Below are 27,867 nucleotides of genomic sequence, written 5' to 3' on the forward strand. Positions count from 1 at the left end.
TAGAAAGGGAGGCAGACAGGCGGATTAGAGAGATTGTGATTTAAAAAATATTTTCTACTGTTTTTATTTGTCGGCTTTAGGCCTATGTATTTTACTTAGTTGATGATGGAAGTTATAGGCCTACTCTGAGTGCCATGCCTAATTTATTTAGCTGCCAATGGATCACGGTGTAAGCTATCAATGTGTCCATATGGCAAAGGCTGGTGTTTTTGCATTAGTTGAATTGTAAGTTTTAGATTATAATTGTAATTAATATTTTCATGATTAACCACGTGACAATAATTTTGAGAACCAAAAACGTTATTATTGAAATGCGCATATAAAAATAATCATAATTGCCATGCATATAGGTAGAAATGGTAGGATAAATTGTAAGCTTCCCCAAATTTGAAACTCACAAGCTGCTTACGGTCTTTATTATAATACCTATTATCCAAATTCCCATGAAAAAAACAGGCCCGCCTATAGAAATCTAATTCCCATCCAATTGATTCGTTCTGGCGCAGACCCTGCTACCTCCAACAGCGCTGTAAGGCTTTATTGTTGTTTTTCCCCAATAAATGTTTGGCGATAAGACTAGGAATGCCTTGGAGATCGACCAGTCGTTCGCGAACGACCAGTAGGTGACCACTGGTGTAGTAGAGAATCATCGTACCATCTGAACCGCTGTGAAATATATTTTCCATAACCAAAAATATTGTATTTTCAGCTTTTTGAAGCTAGTGTACAAAACCGAAAGTTGAAGATGCAAAAACTAAATTTAAGAACGGGAAGCATAGAAATAGCTCACATAGAACAGATCTACCGCTTCTTAGACTTGCTTTCAATGAGAATGACATATTTATAACACATTTCTATATGAATTTGGTCGGGTCCCCAAAAAGTTACATATTGCAGCTTTAATATAAAAACAGCACTAGTGTTACAATCTAATGTTCATACTCTTCAAATGCACCCACACTAGCCAGCCAGTGCCACCTGTTTGCTAATTTGTAGCACAACTTTAGGAAATTCTCCAAAGACGTTGCGTGATTGGTGGATATTCCGCGGCAACGTAACCAATCGAGTAGAGTTTTACTAGGAGGACATCATTCGACTGTTTTGACTAACATTTTGGTAGCGTCGTTTTGCAGTTAGTATCCATACGTTTATGTAATTTTATGAAAGGCGTTTTACTTTTGAGCTTATTCGAGAAGCAGACTATCATTTTTATTCAAGCGACCAAGTGGATGGAAAATGTATTCTGAAAGAGGGAGGATATAGTCATTCGACCTGCAGAGGAGCGGCCATTGTACCATAGAAAGCACGAGCAATAGTGTTTCTGAGCTCGATGCGATAACAACCAACGCCACTTGTCTGGCTTGCAGGTACAGTTAACCCACTTTGATACAAGAAAGCAAATAATGCAGCTACTAACAACACCTGCAAATGTTTTAGGACCATTTAAATATGGTAAATATGTATGCATAAAGAATAATGCTTGACAAGACAAAAACTATATTAATTTATGTCACTTGACAAGTGATAAATGGGTCAAAATCTCAAACAAGATCGGGGTAACCATCTCCACAAAATAACATTTGAACATAAATATCTATCTACACTTTTAGGCCTGCAACTATTTCTTTACACACTCATCTTTCCACATGTTGTGAGTTTGTATATAGCACGCCAGGGGGCGACATTGCATAAGGTTAAAATCATAGACTGTAAAAAGTAATATACAGTCGTGGTCAAATGTGGGTCTTCACAAAGTTTGCTGCTTCAGTGTTTTTAGATATTTTTGTCAGATGTTACTATGGTATACTGAAGTATAATTACAAGCATTCCATAAGTGTCAAAGGCTTTTATTGACAATTACATTAAGTTTATGCAAAGAGTCAATATTTTGCAGTATAACCCTTCTTTTTCAAGACCTCTGCAATCCGCCCTGGCATGCTGTCAATTAACTTCTGGGCCACATCCTGACTGATGGCAGCCCATTCTTGCATAATCGATGCATGGAGTTTGTCAGAATTTGTGGGGTTTTGTTTGTTTGAGGATTGACCACATGTTCTCAATGGGATTAAGGTCTGGGGAGTTTCCTGGCCATGGACCCAACATTTTGATGTTTTGTTCCCCGAGCCACTTAGTTTTTATTTTTTATTTTTTATTATTATATATTTTTTTTATTTTTTTTTTAGTCATTTTACATTTACATTTACATTTAAGTCATTTAGCAGACGCTCTTATCCAGAGCGACTTACAGGAGCAATTAGGGTTAAGTGCCTTGCTCAAGGGCACATTTACGTCATTTAGCAGACGCTCTTATCCAGAGAGCCAGTGGGATAACCACTTTACTATTTTTTTTTTTTTTTTGGTTTTTTTTTGGGGGTAGAAGGATTACTTTATCCTATCCCAGGTATTCCTTAAAGAGGTGGGGTTTCAAATGTCTCCGGAAGGTGGTGAGTGACTCCGCTGTCCTGGCGTCGTGAGGGAGCTTGTTCCACCATTGGGGTGCCAGAGCAGCGAACAGTTTTGACTGGGCTGAGCGGGAACTATGCTTCCGCAGAGGAAGGGGAGCCAGCAGGCCAGAGGTGGATGAACGCAATGCCCTCGTTTGGGTGTAGGGACTGATCAGAGGCTGAAGGTACGGAGGTGCCGTTCCCCTCACTGCTCCATAGGCAAGCACCATGGTCTTGTAACGGATGCGAGCTTCAACTGGAAGCCAGTGGAGTGTGCGGAGGAGGGGGGTGACGTGAGAGAACTTGGGAAGGTTGAACACCAGACGGGCTGCGGCATTCTGGATGAGTTGTAGGGGTTTAATGGCACAGGCAGGGAGGCCAGCCAACAGCGAGTTGCAGTAATCCAGACGGGAGATGACAAGTGCCTGGATTAGGACCTGTGCCGCTTCCTGTGTAAGGCAGGGTCGTACTCTCCGAATGTTGTAGAGCATGAACCTGCAGGATCGGGTCACCGCCTTGATGTTAGCGGAGAACGACAGGGTGTTGTCCAGGGTCACGCCAAGGCTCTTCGCACTCTGGGAGGAGGACACAACGGAGTTGTCAACGGTGATGGCGAGATCATGGAACGGGCAGTCCTTCCCCGGGAGGAAGAGCAGCTCCGTCTTGCCAGGGTTCAGCTTGAGGTGGTGATCCGTCATCCATACTGATATGTCTGCCAGACATGCAGAGATGCGATTCGCCACCTGGTTATCAGAAGGGGGAAAGGAGAAGATTAGTTGTGTATCGTCAGCGTAGCAATGATAGGAGAGGCCATGTGAGGATATGACAGAGCCAAGTGACTTGGTGTATAGGGAGAATAGGAGAGGGCCTAGAACTGAGCCCTGGGGGACACCAGTGGTGAGAGCACATGGTGCGGAGACAGCTTCTCGCCACGCCACTTGGTAGGAGCGACCGGTCAGGTAGGACGCAATCCAGGAGTGAGCCGCGCCGGAGATGCCCAGCTCGGAGAGGGTGGAGAGGAGGATCTGATGGTTCACAGTATCAAAGGCAGCAGACAGGTCTAGAAGGACAAGAGCAGAGGAGAGAGAGTTAGCTTTAGCAGTGCGGAGAGCCTCCGTGACACAGAGAAGAGCAGTCTCAGTTGAATGACCAGTCCTGAAACCTGACTGGTTTGGATCAAGAAGGTCATTCTGAGAGAGATAGCAAGAGAGTTGGCTAAAGACGGCACGCTCAATAGTTTTGGAAAGAAAAGAAAGAAGGGATACTGGTCTGTAGTTGTTGACATCAGTGGGATCGAGTGTTGGTTTTTTTGAGAAGGGGTGCAACTCTCGCTCTCTTGAAGACGGAAGGGACATAGCCAGCGGTCAAGGATGAGTTGATCAGCGAGGTGAGGTAGGGGAGAAGGTCACCGGAGATGGTCTGGAGAAGAGAGGAGGGGATGGGGTCAAGCGGGCAGGTTGTTGGGCGGCCTGCAGTCACAAGTCGCAGGATTTTATCTGGAGAGAGAGGGAGAAAGAAGTCAAAGCATAGGGTAGGGCAGTGTGAGTAGGACCAGCAGTGTCATTAGACTTAACAAACGAGGATCGGATGTCGTCAACCTTCTTTTCAAAGTGGTTGACGAAGTCATCCACAGAGAGAGAGGAGGGGGGGGATTCAGCAGGGAGGAGAATGTGGCAAAGAGCTTCCCTAGGGTTAGAGGCAGATGCTTGGAATTTAGAGTGGTAGAAAGTGGCCTTAGCAGCAGAAACAGATGAAGAAAATGTAGAGAGGAGGGAGTGAAAAGATGCCAGGTCGGCAGGGAGTTTAGTTTTCTTCCATTTCCGCTCCGCTGCCCGGAGCTCTGTTCTGTGAGCTCGCAATGAGTCATCAAGCCACGGAGCTGGAGGGGAGGACCGAGCCGGCCGGGAGGATAGGGGACACAGAGAGTCAAAGGATGCAGAAAGGGAGGAGAGGAGGGTTGAGGAGGCAGAATCAGGAGATTGGAGGGAGAAGGATTGAGCAGAGGGAAGAGATGATAGGATGGAAGAGGAGAGAGTAGTGGGAGAGAGAGAGCGAAGGTTGCGGCGGCGCATTACCATCTGTGTAGGGGCAGAGTGAGTAGTGTTGGAGGAGAGCGAGAGAGAAAAGGAAACAAAGTAGTGGTCGGAGACATGGAGGGGAGTTGCAGTGAGATTAGTAGAAGAGCAGCATCTAGTAAAGATGAGGTCAAGCGTATTGCCTGCCTTGTGAGTAGGGGGGACGGTGAGAGGGTGAGGTCAAAAGAGGAGAGGAGTGGAAAGAAGGAGGCAGAGAGAAATGAGTCAAATGTAGACGTAGGGAGGTTGAAATCCCCCAAAACTGTGAGGGGTGAGCCATCCTCAGGAAAGGAACTTATCAAGGCGTCAAGCTCATTGATGAACTCTCCAAGGGAACCTGGAGGGCGATAGATGACAAGGATATTAAGCTTAAATGGGCTAGTGACTGTGACAGCATGGAATTCAAATGAGGAGATAGACAGATGGGTTAGGGGAAAAATTGAGAATGTCCACTTGGGAGAGATGAGGATTCCTGTGCCACCACCCCTCTGACCAGATGCTCTCGGGGTATGCGAGAACACATGGTCAGACGAGGAGAGAGCAGTAGGAGTAGCAGTGTTTTCAGTGGTAATCCATGTTTCCGTCAGCGCCAGGAAGTCGAGGGACTGGAGGTTAGCATAGGCTGGGATGAAGTCAGCTTTGTTGGCAGCAGAACGGCAGTTCCAGAGGCTGCCTGAGACCTGGAACTCCAGGTGTGGGGGTGCGTGCAGGGACCACCAGGTTAGAGAGGCAGCAGCCACGCGGTGTGAGGCGTTTGTGTAGCCTGTGCGGAGAGGAGAGAACAGGGATAGGCAGAGACATAGTTGACAGGCTGTAGCAAATGGCTACAATAATGCAGAGGAGATCGGAATGAAATGAACTAAACATCTGGCAAAGGAGAGAGTAGGGCCTCCCTCACCAAAACTTCCACCTCAGAAACTATAATTGTTTCACTGAACCACCCGAACAAAAACTCTCCCAACTTCCACTTTTAGAAATTAGAATTGTTGTGAACTACAGCGGTTCAATGTTTCAAGGAATAGACTCAACTTACTTTATTCAGCTAGCTAACTATGACACCATAGCTAACTAGCATGCTAGCATCCAATAACACACAGTTTAGCACCAATACTTGGTTACAACAAACTACCAATAGTGTGTTAACACACTAAACAGATAATTCGTGTCCGTGTCTAGTTCCTTTCATAACGCAGCAATAATTAAACGTTGGCTAGCTAGCACAAGTATATTGTATTTAGCTGCTACAGTACAGTTAGCTGGTCGTGTTGGCTAGCTAGCAATGGCTACTGTGTTGACTTTGTTTGAAAAACGGCTAGCTAGCTAGCTTCGTGCTACACCCGGCACCGCCGAAAACAATGCTAACCTACAATAACTACCCACAACAGCCCACGATGCCTAACTATGACGCCAAAGCTAACTAGCATGCTAGCATCCAATAACACACAGTTTAGCACCAATACTTGGTTACAACAAACTACCTGCCTTGTGAGTAGGGGGGGACTGAGTGGCGCAGTGGTCTAAGGCACTGCTTCGCAGTGCTAACTGTGCCACTAGAGATCCTGGTTCGAATCCAGGCTCTGTCGCAGCCGGCCGCGACCGGGAGACTCATGGGCGGCGCACAATTGGCCCAGCGTCGTCCAGGGTAGGGGAGGGAATGGCCGGCAGGGATGTAGCTCAGTTGATAGAGCATGGCGTTTGCAACGCCAGGGTTGTGGGTTCGATTCCCACGGGGGGCCAGTATAAAAAAAATATATATATGTATTCACTAACTGTAAGTCGCTCTGGATAAGGGCGTCTGCTAAATGACTAAAATGTAATGTAAATGTACCAATAGTGTGTTAACACACTAAACAGATAATTCGTGTCCGTGTCTAGTTCCTTTCATAACGCAGCAAAAATTAAACGTTGGCTAGCTAGCACAAATATATTGTATTTAGCTACTACAGTACAGTTAGCTGGTCGTGTTGGCTAGCTAGCAATGGCTACTGTGTTGACTTTGTTTGAAAAACGGCTAGCTAGCTAGCTTCGTGCTGCGGGACTACCTACAATACCTAACTACAATCTAAATCCATAATTAAGCCTTACTCGACAAAGCCCAAGCTATGTATAAAGCCAAACTTACCCGACGCCAGCTGACATTTGTCTTCTGCAATCAGTAGGTGTAATTAAGTACAGTAGCTACTAACTACCTAGCGTTGATGGCTCAGATAATGAGGTTAGAAAAACGGCTGAATGGTAGGTAGCTAGCTGGCTTAATTACAGGTACTCTTAAGCGTGAAATAACATTGGAAACAACTCTCCACCGTTGCTAAACGTTACCAGTAGCTACCCGCTAGCTAGCTAGCCTCGTGCTTTGCCGGGCTCCGCCGTAAACAATACTTACCTACAATAATTACCTACAGAAACCTACAATAATTACCTAAATAACTACCTAAATAAACTACCTACAATACCTAACTACAACTACCTACCTACAATCTAAATACATGGTTTAAGCTTTACTCAACACCATATAAGAAGCCAAGCTTACCTCCTGCTAGAGAAAACACAACCTCTCCCGACCACAGCTACCACAGCTGTTATCACTTTTGCATTATGGCAAGGTGCTCCATCATGCTGGAAAATGCATTGTTTGTCACCAAACTGTTCTTGGATGGTTGGGAGAAGTTGCTCTTAGAGGATGGGTTGGTACCATTCTTTATTCATGGCTGTGTTCTTAGGCAAAATTGTGAGTGAGCCCACTCCCTTGGCTGAGAACCAACCCCACACATGAATGGTCTCAGGATGCTTTACTGTTGGCATGACACAGGACTGATGGTAGCGCTCACCTTGTCTTCTCCGGACAAGCTTTTTTCCGGATGCCCCAAACAATCGCAAAGGGGATTCATCAGAGAAAATGACTTTGCCCCAGTCCTCAGCAGTCCAATCCCTGTACCTTTTGCAGAATATCAGTCTGTCCCTGATGTTTTTCCTGGAGAGAAGTGGCTTCTTTGCTGCCCTTCTTGACACCACGCCATCCTCCAAAAGTATTCACCTCACTGTGCGTGCAGATGCACTCACACCTGCCTGCTGCCATTCCTGAGCAAGCTCTGCACTGGTGGTGCCCCGATCCCGCAGCTGAATCAACTTTAGGAGACGGTCCTGGCGCTTGCTGGACTTTCTTGGGCGCTCTGAAGCCTTCTTCACAACAATTGAACCTCTCTTCTTGAAGTTCTTGATGATCCGATAAATGGTTGATTTAGGTGCAATCTTACTAGCAGCAATATCCTTGCCTGTGAAGCCCTTTTTGTGCAAAGCCATGATGATGTCACGTGTTTCCTTGCAGGTAACCATGGTTAACAGAGGAAGAACAATGATTTTGAGCACCATCCTCCTTTTAAAGCTTCCAGTCTGTTATTCTAACTCAATCAGCATGACAGAGTGATCTCCAGCCTTGTCCTCGTCAACACACTCACCTGTGTTAACGAGAGAATCACTGACATTGTGCCAGCTGGTCCTTTTGTGGCAGGGCTGAAATGCAGTGGAAATGTTTTTTTGGGATTAAGTTCATTTTCATGGCAAAGAGGGACTTCGCAATTAATCTGATCACTCTTCATAACATTCTGGAGGATATGCAAATTGCCATCATAAAAACTGAGACAGCAGACTTTGTGAAAATTAATATTTGTGTCATTCTCAACTTTTGACCACGACTGTACACTACCAGTCAGAAGTTTGGACACCTACTCATTCAAGGGTTTTTGTTTATTTTTACATTGCAGAATAATAGTGAAGAAATCAAAACTATAAAAGAACACATATGGAATCATGTAGTAACCAAAAAGTGTTAAACAAATCAAAATATATTTGAGATTCTTCAAAGTAGGCAAAGAGAAACGACAGTCCATCATTACTTAAGACATGAATGTCAGTCAATACGAAACATTTAAAGAACTTTGAACGTTTCTTCAAGTGCAGTCGCAAAAACCATCACGCGCTATGATGAAACTGTAACAAGTAACATCTCAACATCAACTGTTTAGAGGGAACTGTGTGAATCAGGCTTTCATGGTCGAATTGCTGCAAAGAAACCACTACTAAAGGACACCAATAAGAAGAAGAGATTTGCTTGAGCCAAGAAACACGAGCAATGGACATTAGACCGGTGTAAATGTGTCCTTTGGTCTGGAGTCCAAATTTGAGATTTTTGGTTCCAACTGCCATGTTTTTGTGAGACGCGGTGTGGGTGAACAGATGATCTCCGCATCTGTAGTTCCCACCGTAAAGCATGGAGGAGGAGGTGTTATGGTGTGTGGGTGCTTTGCTGGTGACACTGTCAGTGATATATTTAGAATTCAAGGCACACTTAACCAGCATGGCTACCACAGCATTCTGCAGCGATACGCCATCCCATCTGGTTTGGGCTTAGTGGGACTATCATTTGTTTTTCAACAGGACAATGACCCAACACACCTCCAGGCTGTGTAAGGGCTATTGTACCAAGAAGGAGCGTGATGGAGTGCTGCATCAGATGACCTGGCCTCCACAATCCCCCGACCTCAACCCAATTGAGATGGTTTGGGATAAATTGGACGGCAGAGTGAAGGAAAAGCAGTTATTTTCAGGTCTCCAGAGATATTCGATCGGGTTGAAGTCCGGGCTCTGGCTGGGCCGCTCAAGTACATTGAGACCGAAGCCACTCCTGCGTTGTCTTGGCTGTGTGCTTAGGGTCATTGTCCTGTTGGAAGGTGAACCTTCGCCCCAGTCTGAGGTCCTGAGCACTCTGGAGCAGGTTTTCATCAAGGATCTCTCTGTACTTTGCTCTGTTCATCTTTCCCTCGATCCTGACTAGTCTCCCAGTCCCTGCCGCTGAAAAACATCCCCACAGCATGATGCTGCCACCACTATGCTTCACCGTAAAGATGGTGCCAGGTTTCCTCCAGACGTGACACTTGGCATTCAGGCCAAAGAGTTCAGTCTTGGTTTCAATCATGGTCTGAGAGTCCTATAGTTAATAATAATAATAATAATAATAATAATAATATGCCATTTAGCAGAAGCTTTTATCCAAAGCGACTTACTGTCATGTGTGCATACATTTTTACGTATGGGTGGTCCCGGGGATCGAACCCACTACCCTGGCGTTACAAGCGCCATGCTCTACCAATTGAGTTACAGAGGTTTGTCTTTTGGCAAACTCCAAGCGGCCTGTCATGTGCCTTTTACTGAGGAGTGGCTTCCTTCTGGCCACTGTACCATAAAGGCCTGATTGGTGGAGTGCTGCTGAGATGGTTGTCCTTCTGGAAAGTTCTCCCATCTCCACAGAGGAACTCTAGAGCTCTGTCAGAGTGACCATCGGGTTCTTGGTCACCTCCCTGACCAAGGCTCTTCTCCCCCGATTGCTCAGTTTGGCTGGGCGGCCAGCTCTAGGAAGAGTCTAGGTGGTTCCAAACTTCTTCCATTTAAGAATGATGGAGGCCGCTGTGTTCTTGGGGACCTTCAAAGCTGCAGAAATTTTTTGGTACCCTTCCCCAGATCTGTGCCTCGACACAATCCTGTCTCGGAGATCTATGGACAATTCCTTCGACCTCATGGCTTGGTTTTTGCTCTGACATGCACTGTCAACTGTGGGACCTTACATAGACGTGTGTTCCTTTCCAAATCATGTCCAATCAATTGAATTTATCACAGGTGGACTCCAATCAAGTTGTAGAAACATCTCAAGGGTGATCAATGGAAACAGGATGCACCTGAGCTCAATTTCGAGTCTCATAGCAAAGGGTCTGAATACTTATGTAAATAACGTATTTCTGTTTTTATTTTTAATACATTTGCAAACATTTCTAGCCTGTTTTTGCTTTGTCATTATGGGGTATTGTGTGTAGATTGCTGAGGATTTGTATTTATTTAATCGATTTTAGAATAAGGCTGTAACATAACAAAATGTGGAAAAAGGGAAGGGGTCTGAATACTTTCTGAATGCACTACAGTGGATAGCAAAGGGTCTGAATTGCTAAAATTTCTAAACCTGTTTTCTCTGTCATTATGCGGTATTGTGTGTAGATTTATGAGGAACTTTTTTTATTTGATCCATTTTAGAATAAGGCTGTAACGTAACAAAATGTGGAAAAAGGGAAGGGGTCTGAATACTTTCCCAAATGCGCTGTAGTCCTACAGACAAACAAAAGAAAACATTGGAGGATCAAGGATTGAATATGCCTATAGGCCTAGGTCAGAGATCGTATGTAATGTTCTAACAGGCTTTGCCTAGGCCTCTGTCATACACACAGTAACACCATACAAGGCCCTATAGGCTAGTTCTCTTTCAATGACTTTCAGATGCCTACAGTCCTTTAGGCCAGTTCAATGTTTCTCCACTTAGTATGTAAAGATGTGTTGCCTGGTTACAACCTGTGCACGCGATTAACGGCCAATGTTTTCCTGACATTTTTTTAATCATTAAAAGAAGATCCAACCTCAAGTGCAGTGTTGGAGAGGCAAGCTTGAGTGCCAAAGCTTTTAGAGGATTAAAAACAATGGTTTCATCTCCTTGGAAATTCCTCACCGTTTGCACATTATACACTGTCGAGCCTGGGGGCCTCATTGCACAGTCAATCACTATTTGCTTTGCACACTGAAGGCTGCTGTCTGCAATGGTGCCAACTGCTTGGCATTCTAGAACTATCAGCACAGCTGTGGTGGCACAACTGTCTACAATATTTCACCCTTTTTCTGTAGTTTTATATAACCTACTACAAACACATTTTTGCAAAGATGCAAAATAAAAGAAAGGGCTTATATTCACCAAAACCCACCACCTCAGTTTACGAACAAGTGCATGGGCAGCACTTTAGACCGGAAAATGAAGATTAATGTAAGATTAATATAGTGAGTGATTAATAATCAATGACTAAATAGATGAAACATTGTTGACAGACATGCTTTACTCTCACACTGCCACACGTATTATAATTCACCCAAAGAAGGTTATCAAATATTGCCATTTAATTTGGGCTTTTAGATGTGTAGTAGAAGTCCACATTGTTAGAAAGGTGAAACCATATGGGAGCAATACAGAGCTCAGAGGTTAAGGTGCCATTGTCAGAGCAGGCACAGTCAAAGCATTTTGAACTGGGAAACACATATATCTAAGATCTCTCATATCTCCTTGGAGTTGTGTTGGCTATTGCACTCTCCTGTTACATCATGTCAACTCAGGAAATTACCGCTGTTCCACACGTTTAAAACACATTTAGCTCCAAGCGCCTATCAAGGTCCAAACCTAAGGGAGATTGTTATTAATGGCAAGGGAAACCAAATGGTGCAGCATTTGTGGAATCCGCTCTGTTGTGAGGGTCATAGTCTGTTTATCATTTGTGTGCGCGTACATGTGGAGGCTGAGGCAGAGAGGGTCCCTAGCCAAACAGTTAGTGAACAGCCATCTGTTTTACCCTCAGAAAGCTCACACACTCACACAGAGAGTCCAATGAAAGAGAGGGATGAGAGACAAAAGAGAGAGAGATTCACACTGACTGTTTCACACCCATCTACCCCCCCCAAGGGGAACAGCTAATGTGCAGCCAGCCTCAGTATGTCAGCCTACCAGCATTATCCATCTCTAAGCATTCAATGTGATAGGGAGGGAGCGGGCTGACAGCTGTGAGCCAATTTACTGTGTGTGTCTGTCTGTCTTGGTGTGTGTGTGTTTTAATTGGATTGCAGTCTTGGTGAGTATTTGGAGTGTGTTTGATATGTGTGCTTGTTGTGTATTTGTGTGTTTGCTTAAATCATGGGTTCATTGGGTTGCAGTCTTGTGAGTGTGTGTGCATGTGTATGTATGTGTGTGTTTTTCTGTATTTCTTTGTGTATAATGTGTTCATTCCTCTCAGCTATAGGCATGGACTCGTCCCTCTACTTGTGCTCTACCTGCTGCCAGATATTCAACTCTCTGGAGGTGGTGATCTCTCATCAGCTCACCTGCCAACCTGTCAACACAGAGGAGACAGTCCATACAGCGCCACCTACTCCACAGGCTGAGGTACTGCACCCATAGGCGATGTCGCTAGATGGCCATGTTTGAAAGGACCAAAACGGCAATATTGACAGACTTTCTGGTCAGGATAATGAACATGAGCTATTTGTTCTTTATGTAGGATTAGGAGTAAGGATAAGTTAGGGTTAAAGTAATGGAAAGTGGTTAAAATTGTTTTTTTCGGTTAGAAAGTCTTATAACTTCGTCCTTTCTATCATGGCCAGATAGTGATGACCTAAGAAATCTTTACAAGGAAAAGGCTTTGGTATCAACCACCTCTGAACCTCCAGACAGTCTTTGTGGGCTGCAGGGTGTCTGCCTCTATTCATCATAGCCTCCTTTCATCAGATTGTAGACCTCGGATGCGTCCCAAATGGGAGACTATTCCCTTTATTGGGCACTATTTCTGGCCCTCTGGGCCCTAGGGTGCCATTTGAGACATGTCTAGTCAGTGACATAAATCGATCACGTAAGTGTCAGGGAGAGAGAAACGAGAAAGGTAGACCCGGCGGCCCTTGAGGACTGTGGTGCGTGACACTCCCTGAGCTAATGCGTTATGTTGCTATGAAAACTAGTCCTTAGCTACCTATTATCCCTAGCAACAAACTAATCAGCTAGCAACAGGTTTGCACTCATGACAAGCGTTCAAATGCCACCTTAGTATAAAAAAACGAAGTGATCACAAAAATAACTATTGTTTTTATATAACACTGTTTCTTTTTTTCTGTGTTTCGACTAATTTCTCTGTGTGCTGATGTCCTAGAGCTCCGGAGTGGCGCTTCAGTCTCAGAATGGACCATCCCAGCACCAAGAGAGAAACCAAAAGAGAACCTTCATTACGAACCCAAACCTGCCCTACCTGCACTCCCTGGAGAAGAGAGCGACTGGGAGTCCGACCGGTTGCAACGGCCCCCAAAACCAGACCCAAACTCAAAACCTGACTAGCCCGGCCCTGCTCATCCACTACCAGTGTAGGGAATGTGAGGTGTTGTTTGAGTCCCTGGGGCTGTGGCAGAAGCACAGCAAGCTGGGTAACTGTTCTACAACCACTGGGTCAGAACCAAGGGACCAGGAAATGGATACAGAGTGTTGGCCTGTGATAGGAGATGAAAAGGGGGTAGAGGGACAGAGTGATGGAGGGATAGGTGTGAAAATAGTGGAGGATGATGACAAAGAGAGGGAGAAAGAGGTAGACTATGGAGTAGGGATGGAACAAGAATATAGCATTGAGAATGAATTGGAATCAGAAACATACTCCAATTCCCAGAATTCCTTCCCCAACACTCCCATGTTTACAAACCCTGCTGCCTGTAGTTCCAATCCAACTGCTTCCTCCTCGAGCCAGACCTCCTTCTGTGTGGCCTGTGGCTCGGGCTTCAGCACTGAGTCGGCGCTGAAGCTGCACCGCATGGCCATCCACGGCTTGGCGGGGGCGCTACATCACTGTGACGTGTGTGGAGAGAGCTTTATGAACACTACCAAGTACCTCTACCACCGCAGGCAGCATCGAGACAGAGGGGAAGGGGACTCGGAGGGCTCCACACCCCAGGTGGACCACATTATACCTAAGCCTCTGTTCCAGTGGAAAAGCAACAGTGGTAGGTACTAGGTAGGCTTACTAAAGGAGCATGGAAGACTGGGCTGTGTTCAGTAGAGTACAATGTAGCAAAACATTTTGAAACGGAAAATGCTCATCTGTGTTTTCATTGGATAATATCCAGGGGCACCTCTTCCGTTTTAAAACGTTTTCTCACATTTTGTGCCTACTTTAGTGCCTACTTATTTATGTGGATGAGTTCATTATTGACTTCCGTAATTCTTTCAGCTGTGGTGAGTGGCGAAGAAGAGACCCCAACCCATCCACCCCTCACTACCACCACCCTCCCTGACCCTTCCACCTCCCTACCAGCCCTGGAAACGACACCCGGCGACCCCTCCGTCCCCTTCGGACCGTGCCCCCATTGCGGGCGTTTCTTCAAGAGCCGCAGCCGCTTGCGAACACACATCCAGGCCCACTCAGGCCTCAAGCCGTTTAAGTGTGACCTCTGCCCCAAGACGTTCGCCTACAACAGATGTGTGACGCGCCACCGTATCACCCACAGCGCCCACAAGCCGTATACCTGCCTGCGCTGCGGCAAGAGCTACACACTGTTGGGCACACTGAAGACCCACCACCTACACCACGAACGCCAGGACGCCTTGAACCAAGATGGCGTTGTGGTGAAGGAGCAGACGGTCAAGGAGGAGGGGATGGAGAAGGGGCGTGGTGTGGTCAATGATGCAGAGTCAAAGAAATCAAAGTACCCAAAGTGTTTTCGATACAAATGCCCTGATTGTCCACGCTGCTTCCGAATGTCCTCTCAGGTGCCGGTTCACAGGTATGTCTGGCCATCAATTCAATTGAGTTTGGCCTGAATTCAATTTAGTTCAATTCAATTCAACTTTATTTATCGCCTTAGGGCAATTATGCCTCTCTCTATGCCTGCTTTGATGTGGCCTCTTAGTTGAGGTGTTTAACAAAACACTGGTAATTACATTGTAACACAGCACAATACTAAGCTGATTACCGATTGCTCTTCATTCAGACCAGTACAAGACTTTGGGGCAATTAAGAAGGTGTTATCATGGGGAGCACAAGAGCATAATTACATACATGCTGCTCAGTGCTCATACAATACAATTGAACATATGAAGGCAAGGCCTGCGTTCATACATACAGAATCATCAGACTGTACGGTTGTGCACAGAGATACATAGTAGTGTATACAAATAAAATGTTATTTGTCACATGCGCCGAATACATTAGGTGTAGACTTGAACTGTACCATGAAATGCTTACTTACGAGCCCTTTCCCAACGATGCAGAGTTAAAAAGTAAGGAAAAGTACCTAATAAATGTTTTTAAATAGTAACAATAAAAGAACAATGACTACATATGAGTCAATGCAGGGGTACGAGGTAGTGGAGGTAATATGTAGGTAGGGGTAAAAGTGACTAGGCAATCAGGATAGATAATAAACAAGAGTAGCAGCAGTATATGTGAAGAGTGTGTGTGTGTGAGCGTGTGTGTGTGTGTTGGAGTGTCAGTGTAGTATCTGTGAGTGTGCCGGTAGAGTCCAGTGAGTGCATAAAGCCAACGCAAGAGAGTCAGTGCAACAAAAAGAAAGGGTGTCAATGCAAATAGTCTGGGTAGCCGTTTGATTAACTAACTGTTCAGCAGTCTTATGGCTTGGGGGTAGAAGCTGTTCAGAAGCCTTTTGGTCCCAGACTTGGCGTTCCGGTACCGCTTGCTTGAGAGAACAGTCTATGATTTGGGTGGCTGGAGTCTGACAATTTGAAATGGGAAAGTGTTCAGTCAATGATGGAATTATAATCGTAATATTCATATTATTACTAGACGAATGCTTCAATAGTTAATCAACATTAGTTCCCGACCATGATGGACATAACAAATTCCAGTATAATAACACAAGTAAAAGGAATCGATTTATGAATCGCTTGCGGTCAATCATATTTCGGTATACTCCAATGCAATTTTGTTTTATTCTTGCCCGCGGATATGAATTGACAGTGTAATCACATTGAGAGATCTGTCTGGTGGACCTACCATTACGTGGCTACACAGGACTGCCACACACACACACAGACCTGTCATTACGTGCTAGCCCATTAGTAACATGGCTGAAGGCCGGGGTTCTCTCTTGCTCTTTACCATCGATCATAGACACCAGTATTCATTATGGCACACCGTAGCAAAATATTTTTCTACGGAAAACGAAAACAGTTCTTAGTTCTTATTATACTAGTCCATGTAGTCCCTCCCTGTTTCAGCCTGTTTTCTTCAATTTGGTGCCTAATGAACACAACCCAGCACAGTGCCAACCAACCTGCTCTCACTCATGAGTTACTGTGTGGCGGGGTGGAAGTAATGACACTGCACCACAACTCATTAACTTTCATTCAGAAGATTTTTGATCGAATTAGACTGCCTCATCATCCACTAGGACATTTTAACACAGACAGACAGACAGACAGACAGACAACACAGACAGACAACAACACAGCTTTTATTATATGCGAGAGGGACTGTGATAAACACAGGGTCAGAAGTTTTATACGTGTCATGTCTATTGCAGAAGGGTTGTGTTGATCAATAGAGTCATGACCTGAGGCGCGAAGCTTTAAACAATCTACAGTATATTAGCACAGCTCTGTTTGAATACACATGTATAAGGATGTCCTATGTTGATTTTGTATAGATGTTGTCTTATTGTGAATTTCATATAGGACCATGATTAAGGCCAGGAGTCTTTCCTGGTCTGGTCACGTGGTAAGGAAAGACTCCTGGCCTTATATGGTGAACGTTGAATTAGAAATAAGTGCTTTTCGCTTGAAATTGTATTTCCATATTTTCAGAAAACATATCTAATTGTCTCTCTTTTCCCTTGAAATGGCCGTCAGATACTCTCATACGGGGAAGTATCCGTTCAACTGCTCCATCTGTGGTGAACACTTCTTCCACAAGAGCAGGCTGAAGCTTCATGGTCTCACACACGACGGTCAGAGTAATATTAATAGGGTGTGCATGCATTTGTGTGTGGATTTCTTTACCAGTCTGTGCTCTCAAATCTTTCTTTAATCGTTTATCTGCATGGTTTTGATAGCCCTGCATGATGTCATTCTGTGTGTTTCTGAGTGTGTGTTTGACCGTGTGGGTGGCTCTTCAAGCACCTACTTGCCTGTATTACTACACTTGGCCGTCTGCCTGTTGCTTTGCATATGCACCCGTATCTACGCCAGTCTCTGTGCCATATGCGCATCCCTACATCAAGTCTGCCCTCGGCTAAGCGATTGATCGCACCCGCGCTCTGCGGTTGATTGCGCCAGCATAATATCAATACATTTCATTTAATAAAGTCAGCGAGCGTTCATATCCATATGAACCGCTAACTAAATGTATAAGAGAAAAGACTAGGCAGAGAGACAAATCCCCCACTATCCACAATGCCGTACAACAACCGCCAACCCTGCCACCCCTGTCACAACACATTATCTATTTTAATACGCTGTGTGTTTCACAGGCCATTACCTGCTGATTTATGTTGTTAGTTTTGTTATCATTATTAAATCACGCTGGCTTGGGCCCAGTAAGCCAGGTCGTCAAGGGCAGTGTTGCAACACAACTTACAAGGCCTCGCGCAGTCACCTCGGTCTTGTGAATACTCCCCCTTTCACTTTGACTAATGAGTTTCCCCCGCCACTTTATTTACCCCACCACCACATTATTTACCCCTTAATAATGTTAGTGTATCTGTTGGAAGTTGTTGCCTACAATGATGGAAGATGTTTGACTTTGACCTATTTCAATTAAAAGTATTTTCGTAATATCTTGTTGTATTAGGGTCTAGCCTGTTTACTCTTTTGATTTAATTAGGACTTTGGTAATTTTCCTTGTTATTGTGTGGTTCTTTTGATATTCTCAACCATCTACAGTTCTACGTTTCTAAACTGTTTTCTAACCCTCTGCTTTTCTGCATATGCTCACTTAACATGGGTGCTTCTGTGCCATGTAATCGCACTGACTTCCTTCTCTGTACAGGAATGGTGGACATAGGTCTGGTTGTTAAGGGAACGGGCCTGGGTAGAGGCCAGGGTAGAGGCCGTGGCCAAGGCGGAAGGCGGGACAGGACCACAAGGCTTCTGGACTGTGAGTTCTGCCACCACCGCTGTGTCACCAAGGAAGGCCTGGACCTCCACAGACTGTCCCACGCCGGACAGACCCCCCTGCGCTGCCCCATGACCCCCTGCAGACGGCGCTATGCAACGGCGGCCTCCCTGGAGGAGCACCTCCTCACCCACTGCCCGGCGCCCGGGGACACGGTGGCCGCCGCCGACCTCCCCAAGCCCCGTCCCTTCCACTGCCAACACTGTGGGAAGGACTTCACCACCGGCTCATCGCTCAGCGTCCACCTTAGAGTCCACACGGGGGAGAAGCCCTTTCAGGTCAGAGGTGAAAGACGTCAATGCAGGTCTAGGGTTGCAAAATTTCAAAACTTTCCCCAAATTCGCTGCTTTTTCAGAAATCCCGGTTGAAGATGTCCAAGTTGGAGGGTTCCCTCGCAGCTCATTCCCTGCTGATTCCAGAAATCCTCCAACTGTGATTTCTGAAAAAGTTTTTGCAGCCCTACATAGACCGAAGGTTGTATTAGGGCAACCCTATGTTAGTTGTTACGCCAACTTGTTTTAAATGTCAACCGAAATGCCAGTTCTAGACAACCAAATTGTCCAGCTTTAGTCCCCTTCAACAAGTTGTTGTATAGAGGGTTTTCAATTGTGTCACAAATCACCTAGCAACCAAACCAGGCGCCATGTTGGAAGACCAGAGTCAGTCTGGTGGAAGTAAAAGATTATGGATTTACTCACAAGATACAGTGCATTCGGAAAGTATTCAGACCCCTTGACCTTTTCCACATTTTGTTACGTTACAGCCTTATTCTAAAATCGATTAAATAAATACAAATCCTCAGCAATCTACACACTATCCCATAATGACAAAGCAAAAACAGGGTGTTATTTACGTTATTTACATAAGTATTCAGACCCTTTGCTATGAGACTCAATTGTGCTCAGGTGCATCCTGTTTCCATTGATCATCCTTGAGATGTTTCTACAACTTGATTGGAGTCCACCATTCAATTGATTGGACATTATTTGGAAAGGCACACACCTGTCTATATAAGGTCCCACAGTTGACAGTGCATGTCAGAGCCCAAGCCATGAGGTCGAAGGAATTGTCTGTAGAGCTCCGAGACAGGATTGTGTCGAGGCACAGATCTGAGGAAGGGTACCAAAAAATGTCTGCAGCATTGAAGGTCCCCAAGAACACAGTGGCCTCCATCATTCTTAAATGGAAGAAGTTTGGAACCACCAAGACTCTTCCTAGAGCTGGCCGCCCGGCCAAACTGAGCAATCGGGGGAGAAGGGCCTTGGTCAGGGAGGTGACCAAGAACCCGTTAGTCCCTCTGACAGAGCTCCAGAGTTCCTCTGTGGAGATGGGAGAACCTTCCAGAACGACAACCTTCTCTGCAGCACTCCACTAATCAGGTCTTTATGGTACATTGGCCAGACGGAAACCACTCCTCAGTAAAAGGCACATGACACATGACAGCCCGCTTGGAGTTTGCCAAAAGGCAACTAAAGGACTCTCAGACCATGAGAAACCATGAGTAGCGTTATACCCTAGAAGACTCAAGGCTGTAATTGCTGCCAAAGGTGCTTCAACAAAGTACTGAGTAAAGGGTTGAATACTTATGTAAATGTGATATTTCCGTTTTTTATTTTGAATAAGTGTGTAAAAAATTCTAAAAGACTGTTTTTGCTTTGTCGTAATGGGGTATTGTGTGTAGATTGGTGAGGGGAAAAAAACAATTTCATCCATTTTAGAATAAGGCTGTAACAAAATGTGGAAAAAGTTAAGGGGTCTGAATACATTCCGAATGCACTGTACATGTCTCACTGCCCTAACAATGGGAGTTGTTGTCCACAAAGTGGCATGGTGGGCTGTCAAGCTCGCACCTATCCTTAATTTCTGGATTGGTGGATACATCAAATTATTCTGAATATTTCATCCGCCTGTATTCAATGGAGAGCGATACTATGCTTCTAGCCTCATGCCATGAATATGCATAGCTATCTCAAGACAACTCTGATATAAAGTGTTTTTACTCAAAGTTGCCAGGATGTCGCGTCTCCAACTTATATCAGTACACTTGTAACAACCTAAGCATTACTAAACTTCTATTAGATTACATAAACCTTACGTAGCAAATAAGCCATACAAAATGTTGTTGACCAAATTCGACACTCATTGACCTCAATACAAAAACTCCTTGCTTGGTGGGTGAAACAATGGGAAAAAAGCCACCTGCTGGAGGGAGACAGATTTTCCGCCAAGTTTGGCCTCTCTCTACCTCTTCCTCTCTGTGGAAGTCCTCCAATCGTCCACGTGGCTGGCTGCGTTTTGCTATCACCGGAAATATCGGGAAAATGTGCCATTATTTCGTTTTTTTGTAAGGACCCAGAAAACTGAGTCAGTGGGAGAACCTATTCAAGTAAGTGAATATATATATATATATTTTACTATGTAATATTAGCTAGCTAGCTTGCTACAGGAACTAGTGTGCAGGCTAACTCAAATGAGCTGCTAACGTAGCTAGCTATACAGTATGTTAAGTTAACTAGCTAAGTGAATAAAATATTACCAGCTAGCTAACTTCATATTAGATAGTTAGCTACCATGATGTATTTATCATTGTAAATTTAAACAAACTCCATGCATTCATAGCTTGGTAGCTAGCTAACAGTCATGGAAGAGGGTGAAAGGATTAATGTTAGCAGCGCCAGCTGTCAGATAAGGGAGAGAGTAGACTACTTTGGATAGGGCAGGTACCAACATATTATTCAGTGCTGTCTAATTTGAGTATAATGAAGCCTGTTTCTTTATGTCAATAATCCTCAGATACAGAGAGCTGTGGAACCCTGTCTGCAGATGAAGAGGTCTCAATGAATGTCCCGAGAGAATAAGTGTACATTCTTGTATACCATGGGTTATATGTGTACCTAATGTTAGCAAATTTAAGCCAAAAATTGTTTGTAAGTCACAATGTATTTTATTTTTTATTTTACCTTTATTTAACTAGGCAAGTCAGTTAAGAACAAATTCTTATTTACAATGACGGCCTACACCGGCCAAACCCGGACGTATAAACCTATTACAACTGGAGCAGGTCAACCCTGCTGGGTGTGCAGGCTTCTGTTCCAGCCCAGCACTAACACACGTGAATTAAATGTATCAAACCTAATTAGTTGATCATTAAAGTGTACTATTGCTGGGCTGGAATAGATGTATCTATTATAGTAGAAACTGATGCTGCTGCAGCATTGCTCATCTTCTCCAGTGGGAATCCAGTCGACATGGGTGTCTTGATAGAGGACAGCTGGTGAACCTACAGTACATAAACAAATGAAAAGCACACCTGATGTTAGAATATCACTTATTCAGGTCACCTATACCATCAGGGCTCTTGATTGTTTGGTTGTGTTTAATTCATTCAGGTGTTTTAGTGTCATATACAGATTAAATAGATTGTTGGGCTGGAACAACCAATGGTCAACACAGCAGGTTGCCCTATCCCATTGAGGCCTTTGTCCTATGCTGTAATGTCCATGCATTTTCCATCTTATGAATAAAGTTCTCAACAAATTTTAATTGGGTCAGTGCCACTGGAGTTTTTTGGGACAATAATGGTGCTTTCAAGACAACTGGGGGGACTAGGTCAAATCATGACGTCAGTGATCTTCTGGTCGGAAAGTCAGAGCTCTAGAAAGATGCCTGAGTTTCCGACTTGGCATGGAGTTGGATGACCGTTAAAAACATTGTCTTGAGCGCTCGGAAGTCGGACATTTTGTACAATTTGTGTCTCCCCTTTGCCGGTCTAGATTAAATGGTTGCATTCAATAGAAGGTCGTTTTTATTTATCTGTTTGTCAGTGTCAGCAAAGGAGGCCTAGGCTACCCCATGATTTGTTGTATTAAAAAAGATTGCTAATGTCTCCAGTCATATAAAGTGTAGTAGAATTGCATGAAATGTGTTTATCAAAAGAAAAAAGTATTTAGTCAGCCACCAATTGTGCAAGTTCTCCCACTTAAAAATATGAGAGAGGCCTGTAATTTTCATCATAGGTACACGTCAACTATGACAGACAAAATGAAGAAAAAAAAATCCAGAAAATCACATTATTTTGTGCAAATTATGGTGGAAAATAAGTATTTGGTCAATAACAAAAGTTTCTCAATACTTTGTTATATACCCTTTGTTGGCAATGACACAGGTCAAACGTTTTCTGTAAGTCTTCACAAGGTTTTCACACACTGTTGCTGGTATTTTGGCCCATTCCTCCATGCAGATCTCCTCTAGAGCAGTGATGTTTTGGGGCTGTCGCTGGGCAACACAGACTTTCAACTCCCCTCCAAAGATTTTCTATGGGGTTGAGATCTGGAGACTGGCTAGGCCACTCCAGGATCTTGAAATGCTTCTTACGAAGCCACTCCTTCGTTGCACGGGCGGTGTGTTTGGGATCATTGTCATGCTGAAAGACCCAGCCACGTTTCATCTTCAATGCCCTTGCTGATGGAAGGAGGTTTTCACTCAAAATCTCACGATACATGGCCCAATTCATTCTTTCCTTTACACGGATCAGTCGTCCTGGTCCCTTTGCAGAAAAACAGCCCCAAAGCATGATGTTTCCACCCCCATGCTTCACAGTAGGTATGGTGTTCTTTGGATGCAACTCAGCATTCTTTGTCCTCCAAACACGACGAGTTGAGTTTTTACCAAAAAGTCCTATTTTGGTTTCATCTGACCATATGACATTCTCCCAATCCTCTTCTGGATCATCCAAATGCACACTAGCAAACTTCAGATGGGCCTGGACATGTACTGGCTTAAGCAGGGGGACACGTCTGGCACTGCAGGATTTGAGTCCCTGGCGGCGTAGTGTGTTACTGATGGTAGGCTTTGTTACTTTGGTCCCAGCTCTCTGCAGGTCATTCACTAGGTCCCCCCGTGTGGTTCTGGGATTTTTGCTCACCGTTCTTGTGATCATTTTGACCCCACGGGGTGAGATCTTGCGTGGAGCCCCAGATCGAGGGAGATTATCAGTGGTCTTGTATGTCTTCCATTTCCTAATAATTGCTCCCACTGTTGATTTCTTCAAACCAAGCTGCTTACCTATTGCAGATTCAGTCTTCCCAGCCTGGTGCAGGTCTACAATTTTGTTTCTGGTGTCCTTTGACAGCTCTTTGGTCTTGGCCATAGTGGCGTTTGGAGTGTGACTGTTTGAGGTTGTGGACAGGTGTCTTTTATACTGATAACAAGTTCAAACAGGTGCCATTAATACAGGTAACGAGTGGAGGACAGAGGAGCCTCTTAAAGAAGAAGTTACAGGTCTGTGAGAGCCAGAAATCTTGCTTGTTTGTAGGTGACCAAATACTTATTTTCCACCATAATTTGCAAATAAATTCATAAAAAATCCTACAATGTGATTTTCTGGAGAAAAAAATTCTCAATTTGTCTGTCATTGTTGACGTGTACCTATGATGAGTTACAGGCCTCTCTCATCTTTTTAAGTGGGAGAACTTGCACAATTGGTGGCTGACTAAATACTTTTTCCCCCCACTGTATGCACAGTGATTATATTTAGTTATATTAAGAGCCTAATAAACTGACTATCCAATCTACTCATCACATTAGGAATAGTAGGCTTCCATTAATCTGCAAATGAGATGATCGATGCATGCAATGCTTTATTATAAAGGTGCATTTTTATAGTGAAAAATAGCTCCCCCAAAACTTGAAACTCACGCACTGCCTGTAAGAGAGAGACATGCTAATAGCTAGACTACAAGCTATTTAGCTAGCTAACTAATGTTAGCTAACTAATGTTGGCTAACTTAGAATTGTTGTCAACACCTGGTTAGCATAACAGCTAAACTAAACTCAAAATTGATCAGACTTACCAGTGATGACATGATCGGAGCAGACCCTGTACTGACAGCTGTCTGGGTTCAGGTCTTGACAGGGGAAAAAGGTTTCTTCGCTTTTCTGACAGTTCTTGAGTCATATCTCCTTTGGTGTTTCATGATTGTGAGTAATCTATATATACAGTGGGGAGAACAAGTATTTGATACACTGCCGATTTTGCAGGTTTTCCTACTTACAAAGCATGTAGAGGTCTGTCATTTTTATCATAGGTACACTTCAACTGTGAGAGACGGAATCTAAAACAAAAATCCAGAAAATCACATTGTATGATTTTTAAGTAATTCATTTGCATTTTATTGCACGACATAAGTATTTGATCACCTACCAACCAGTAAGAATTACGGCTCTCACAGACCTGTTAGTTTTTCTTTAAGAAGCCCTCCTGTTCTCCACTCATTACCTGTATTAACTGCACCTGTTTGAACTCGTTACCTGTATAAAAGACACCTGTCCACACACTCAATCAAACAGACTCCAACCTCTCCACAATGGCCAAGACCAGAGAGCTGTGTAAGGACATCAGGGATAAAATTGTAGACCTGCACAAGGCTGGGATGGGCTACAGGACAATAGGCAAGCAGCTTGGTGAGAAGGCAACAACTGTTGGCGCAATTATTCGAAAATGGAAGAAGTTCAAGATGACGGTCAATCACCCTCGGTCTGGGGCTCCATGCAAGATCTCACCTCGTGGGGCATCAATGATCATGAGGAAGGTGAGGGATCAACCCAGAACTACATGGCAGGACCTGGTCAATGACCTGAAGAGAGCTGGGACCACAGTCTCAAAGAAAACCATTAGTAACACACTACGCCGTCATGGATTAAAATCCTGCAGCGCACGCAAGGTCCCCCTGCTCAAGCCAACGCATGTCCAGGCCCGTCTGAAGTTTGCCAATGACCATCTGGATGATCCAGAGGAGGAATGGGAGAAGGTCATGTGGTCTGATGAGACAAAAATAGAGCTTTTTGGTCTAAACTCCACTCGCCGTGTTTGGAGGAAGAAGAAGGATGAGTACAACCCCAAGAACACCATCCCAACCGTGAAGCATGGAGGTGGAAACATAATTCTTTGGGGATTCTTTTCTGCAAAGGGGACAGGACGACTGCACCGTATTGAGGGGAGGATGGATGGGGCCATGTATCACGAGATCTTGGCCAACAACCTCCTTCCCTCAGTAAGAGCATTGAAGATGGGTCGTGGCTTGTTCTTCCAGCATGACAACGACCTGAAACACACAGCCAGGGCAACTAAGGAGTGGCTCCGTAAGAAGCATCTCAAGGTCCTGGAGTGGCCTAGCCAGTCTCCAGACTGGAACCCAATAGAAAATCTTTGGAGGGAGGTGAAAGTCCGTATTGCCCAGCGACAGCCCCGAAACCTGAAGGATCTGGAGAAGGTCTGTATGGAGGAGTGGGCCAAAATCCCTACTGCAGTGTGTGCAAACCTGGTCAAGACCTACAGGAAACGTATGATCTCTGTAATTGCAAACAAAGGTTTCTGTACCAAATATTAAGTTCTGCTTTTCTGATGTATCAAATACTTATGTCAAGCAATAAAATGCAAATTAATTACTTAAAAATCATACAATGTGATTTTCTGGATTTTTGTTTTAGATTCCGTCTCTCACAGTTGAAGTGTACCTATGATAAAAATGACAGACCTCTACATGCTTTGTAAGTAGGAAAAACTGCAAAATCGGTAGTGTATCAAATACTTGTTCTCCCCACTGTATATATATATATATATATATATATATATAATCCCGTTGTCTTTCCTGCCTAAGAGCAGCCAATTACTGCACAGAAATTCACTGTGGTGATGAATCAACTAGTTTTAGGCACTGTTATCATGAAGTTTGGGGTATCCACTCAGCTGTTGTCGTTGGAAGAATTGATACGGTGGTCTTCCAACGTGGCCGCTAGGAGGCGTTGTACGTCACCTAACAACCGCCTGTGGGTAACACTCCAGGCTCAGGGTGTCGAGTATAAAGCTCTTAGCAGCTCATTAGACCCCCGTAAATCTTTGAACACTCTGGGCCAGTATCTAAAGGCCATTTTAAGGTAGCTAAAGCCTTGTATTTTCACTTAAAAGCTGTTTCCCTCTACCTGATAATATTTGTGGGTGCTCACATTAGCAATAACTGTCTATCTGTATCTTTCCCTCACTCCTACTCCAACCTTGTCTCCCTCTTCCTGCCCCTCCCTCTTCCTGTCCCTCCCTCCTCATTTTCCTCTCCGCAGTGCTCCCAATGTTGGAAGCGCTTCCGACAGATCCCTCACCTGCGCGACCACGAGCGTCTGCACAGCGGCGAGCGTCCCTTCATCTGCGGTGTCTGTGGCAAGAGCTTCGTCCTGGCCGCCCGCCTCACCGAGCACGCCCGCACCCACAGCGGCGAGAAACCATTCTCCTGCCCAGTGTGCCACCGGGCCTTCCGCTCCCTCTCCAACCTGGGCAAGCACCGCAAGACCCACCGCTGCTGCCCCCCGGCACAGCCACAGGAGGGCATCACCGAGCAGAATGCCGTCCTAGGGGTCAAAATTCAGGGGAATATGGAGAGTCAGGCGGCCGTACATACGATCTTACTTGTTCAGCCCCAAGTAGTCTCTCAGGGAGGGTCTTCTCTTCCCCAGTCTTCTTCCGTATCTGCGCCCCTCGTCCTCCTGCACCCCTCAGTTGCTGTGGGCAATGGGCAGGGCGGGACGCTGGGGGGCACCATCATGCGGCATGTCATCGTGGAGCAGGCTGGTGAGCAGAGGGTGAAAAGTTGATGTAACTTCACTGGTGAGACATTTCACAGGAGGCCGCCAAGGACATTTGGATGAAAATAATTTCTGAGAAGAACTGTCACAATCGAAAAAGAGGATAAGAAGTGGGTGGAGAGCAGGGAGTGAGGGAAATGGAGTGAAGTGGGACTTGAATAAATATAATGTGAAGGGATGGTGCGGTTAAGTTAGGATTACGAGGATCAGTTCTCTATTTATGTACAGATGTATAGAATGCCTTTGAAGTAAGTTATTTCTAATAGATTGTTTTTGAGCCTGTGTTCAATCTCAATTTGACACAGAGTGCCTTCACAATCTGTTGTATTTCTTTGAATAAAATGCTCTCTATTTTCATTTAATGTTCATCCTTTTGCAGGGAGACAACATGGGGGTTGGCCTTAATCTGTCTCAAACGATTCAATGTGTTTTATTGGCAAGGCGATAACTAAAGTACTTGCTTGACATAATGTGTCTGTTTCTATATAGTTTCACTATGTTACTAGTCAGCAATGACCGTTCTCGCTTGTTCAGAGTGAGAATTATGAACAAGATGAACTGAAGGATCTGTGAATTACAAAACCCACTTATGAAAGGGTTCCCAAAGGTAGGTTAACTAGGCTTCGATTCAGATAGATTGTTTGGTGTGGGAAAGCTATTTAGTGGTATATTTGTGGTAACAAATCCCTTGACAACAGTTGATGCGGTGGGGAGGGAGGTCTAAAGATGCCGACTGTTGGCAGCTGTCTGGGTTAGAGTCATCCAAGTGCTAATGGTGTCAGTCCCAGCCAGGCTTGTTTAGAATGCCAGCAAAATCTGACACCAGGTCAGACTGGAACTGAAATTGATCTGTTGTTCCTTTTTCCAGGACCATGTCTGCAATGCGGGCAGGTAGGCAGTTAAGTCAATGAGACACTTGTACTGTCAAATTAAGCATCAAGCTTTAAGTGCCTTCACATCCTATGGCGTGTATGGATC

General features: G+C 44.7%; 1 protein-coding gene across 3 annotated transcripts; it reads left to right on the forward strand.

The window, feature by feature from the left end:
- The first annotated feature begins 924 nt into the window (after positions 1-924).
- Positions 925-27,246, forward strand: LOC121571558 (zinc finger protein 16). Of its 3 annotated transcripts, none has more exons than XM_041883090.2 (7): positions 925-1,367; positions 12,388-12,536; positions 13,294-14,128; positions 14,356-14,908; positions 16,992-17,089; positions 18,130-18,540; positions 26,371-27,246. In XM_041883090.2, exons 2-7 carry the CDS (start codon positions 12,396-12,398, stop codon positions 26,877-26,879), a joined length of 2,547 nt encoding a protein of 848 aa, XP_041739024.1. In that variant the 5' UTR covers positions 925-1,367; positions 12,388-12,395; the 3' UTR covers positions 26,880-27,246. The 3 variants fall into 3 exon arrangements, with proteins under 3 accessions (XP_041739024.1, XP_041739022.1, XP_041739023.1); XM_041883088.2 differs by having other exon boundaries at positions 927-1,367; positions 18,130-18,533; XM_041883089.2 differs by having other exon boundaries at positions 927-1,367; positions 12,394-12,536; positions 18,130-18,533.
- The last annotated feature ends 621 nt before the right edge of the window (positions 27,247-27,867 follow it).

Source organism: Coregonus clupeaformis, chromosome 8, assembly GCF_020615455.1.
Source record: "Coregonus clupeaformis isolate EN_2021a chromosome 8, ASM2061545v1, whole genome shotgun sequence".
In the NCBI taxonomy this organism is placed as follows: Eukaryota; Metazoa; Chordata; class Actinopteri; order Salmoniformes; family Salmonidae; genus Coregonus; species Coregonus clupeaformis.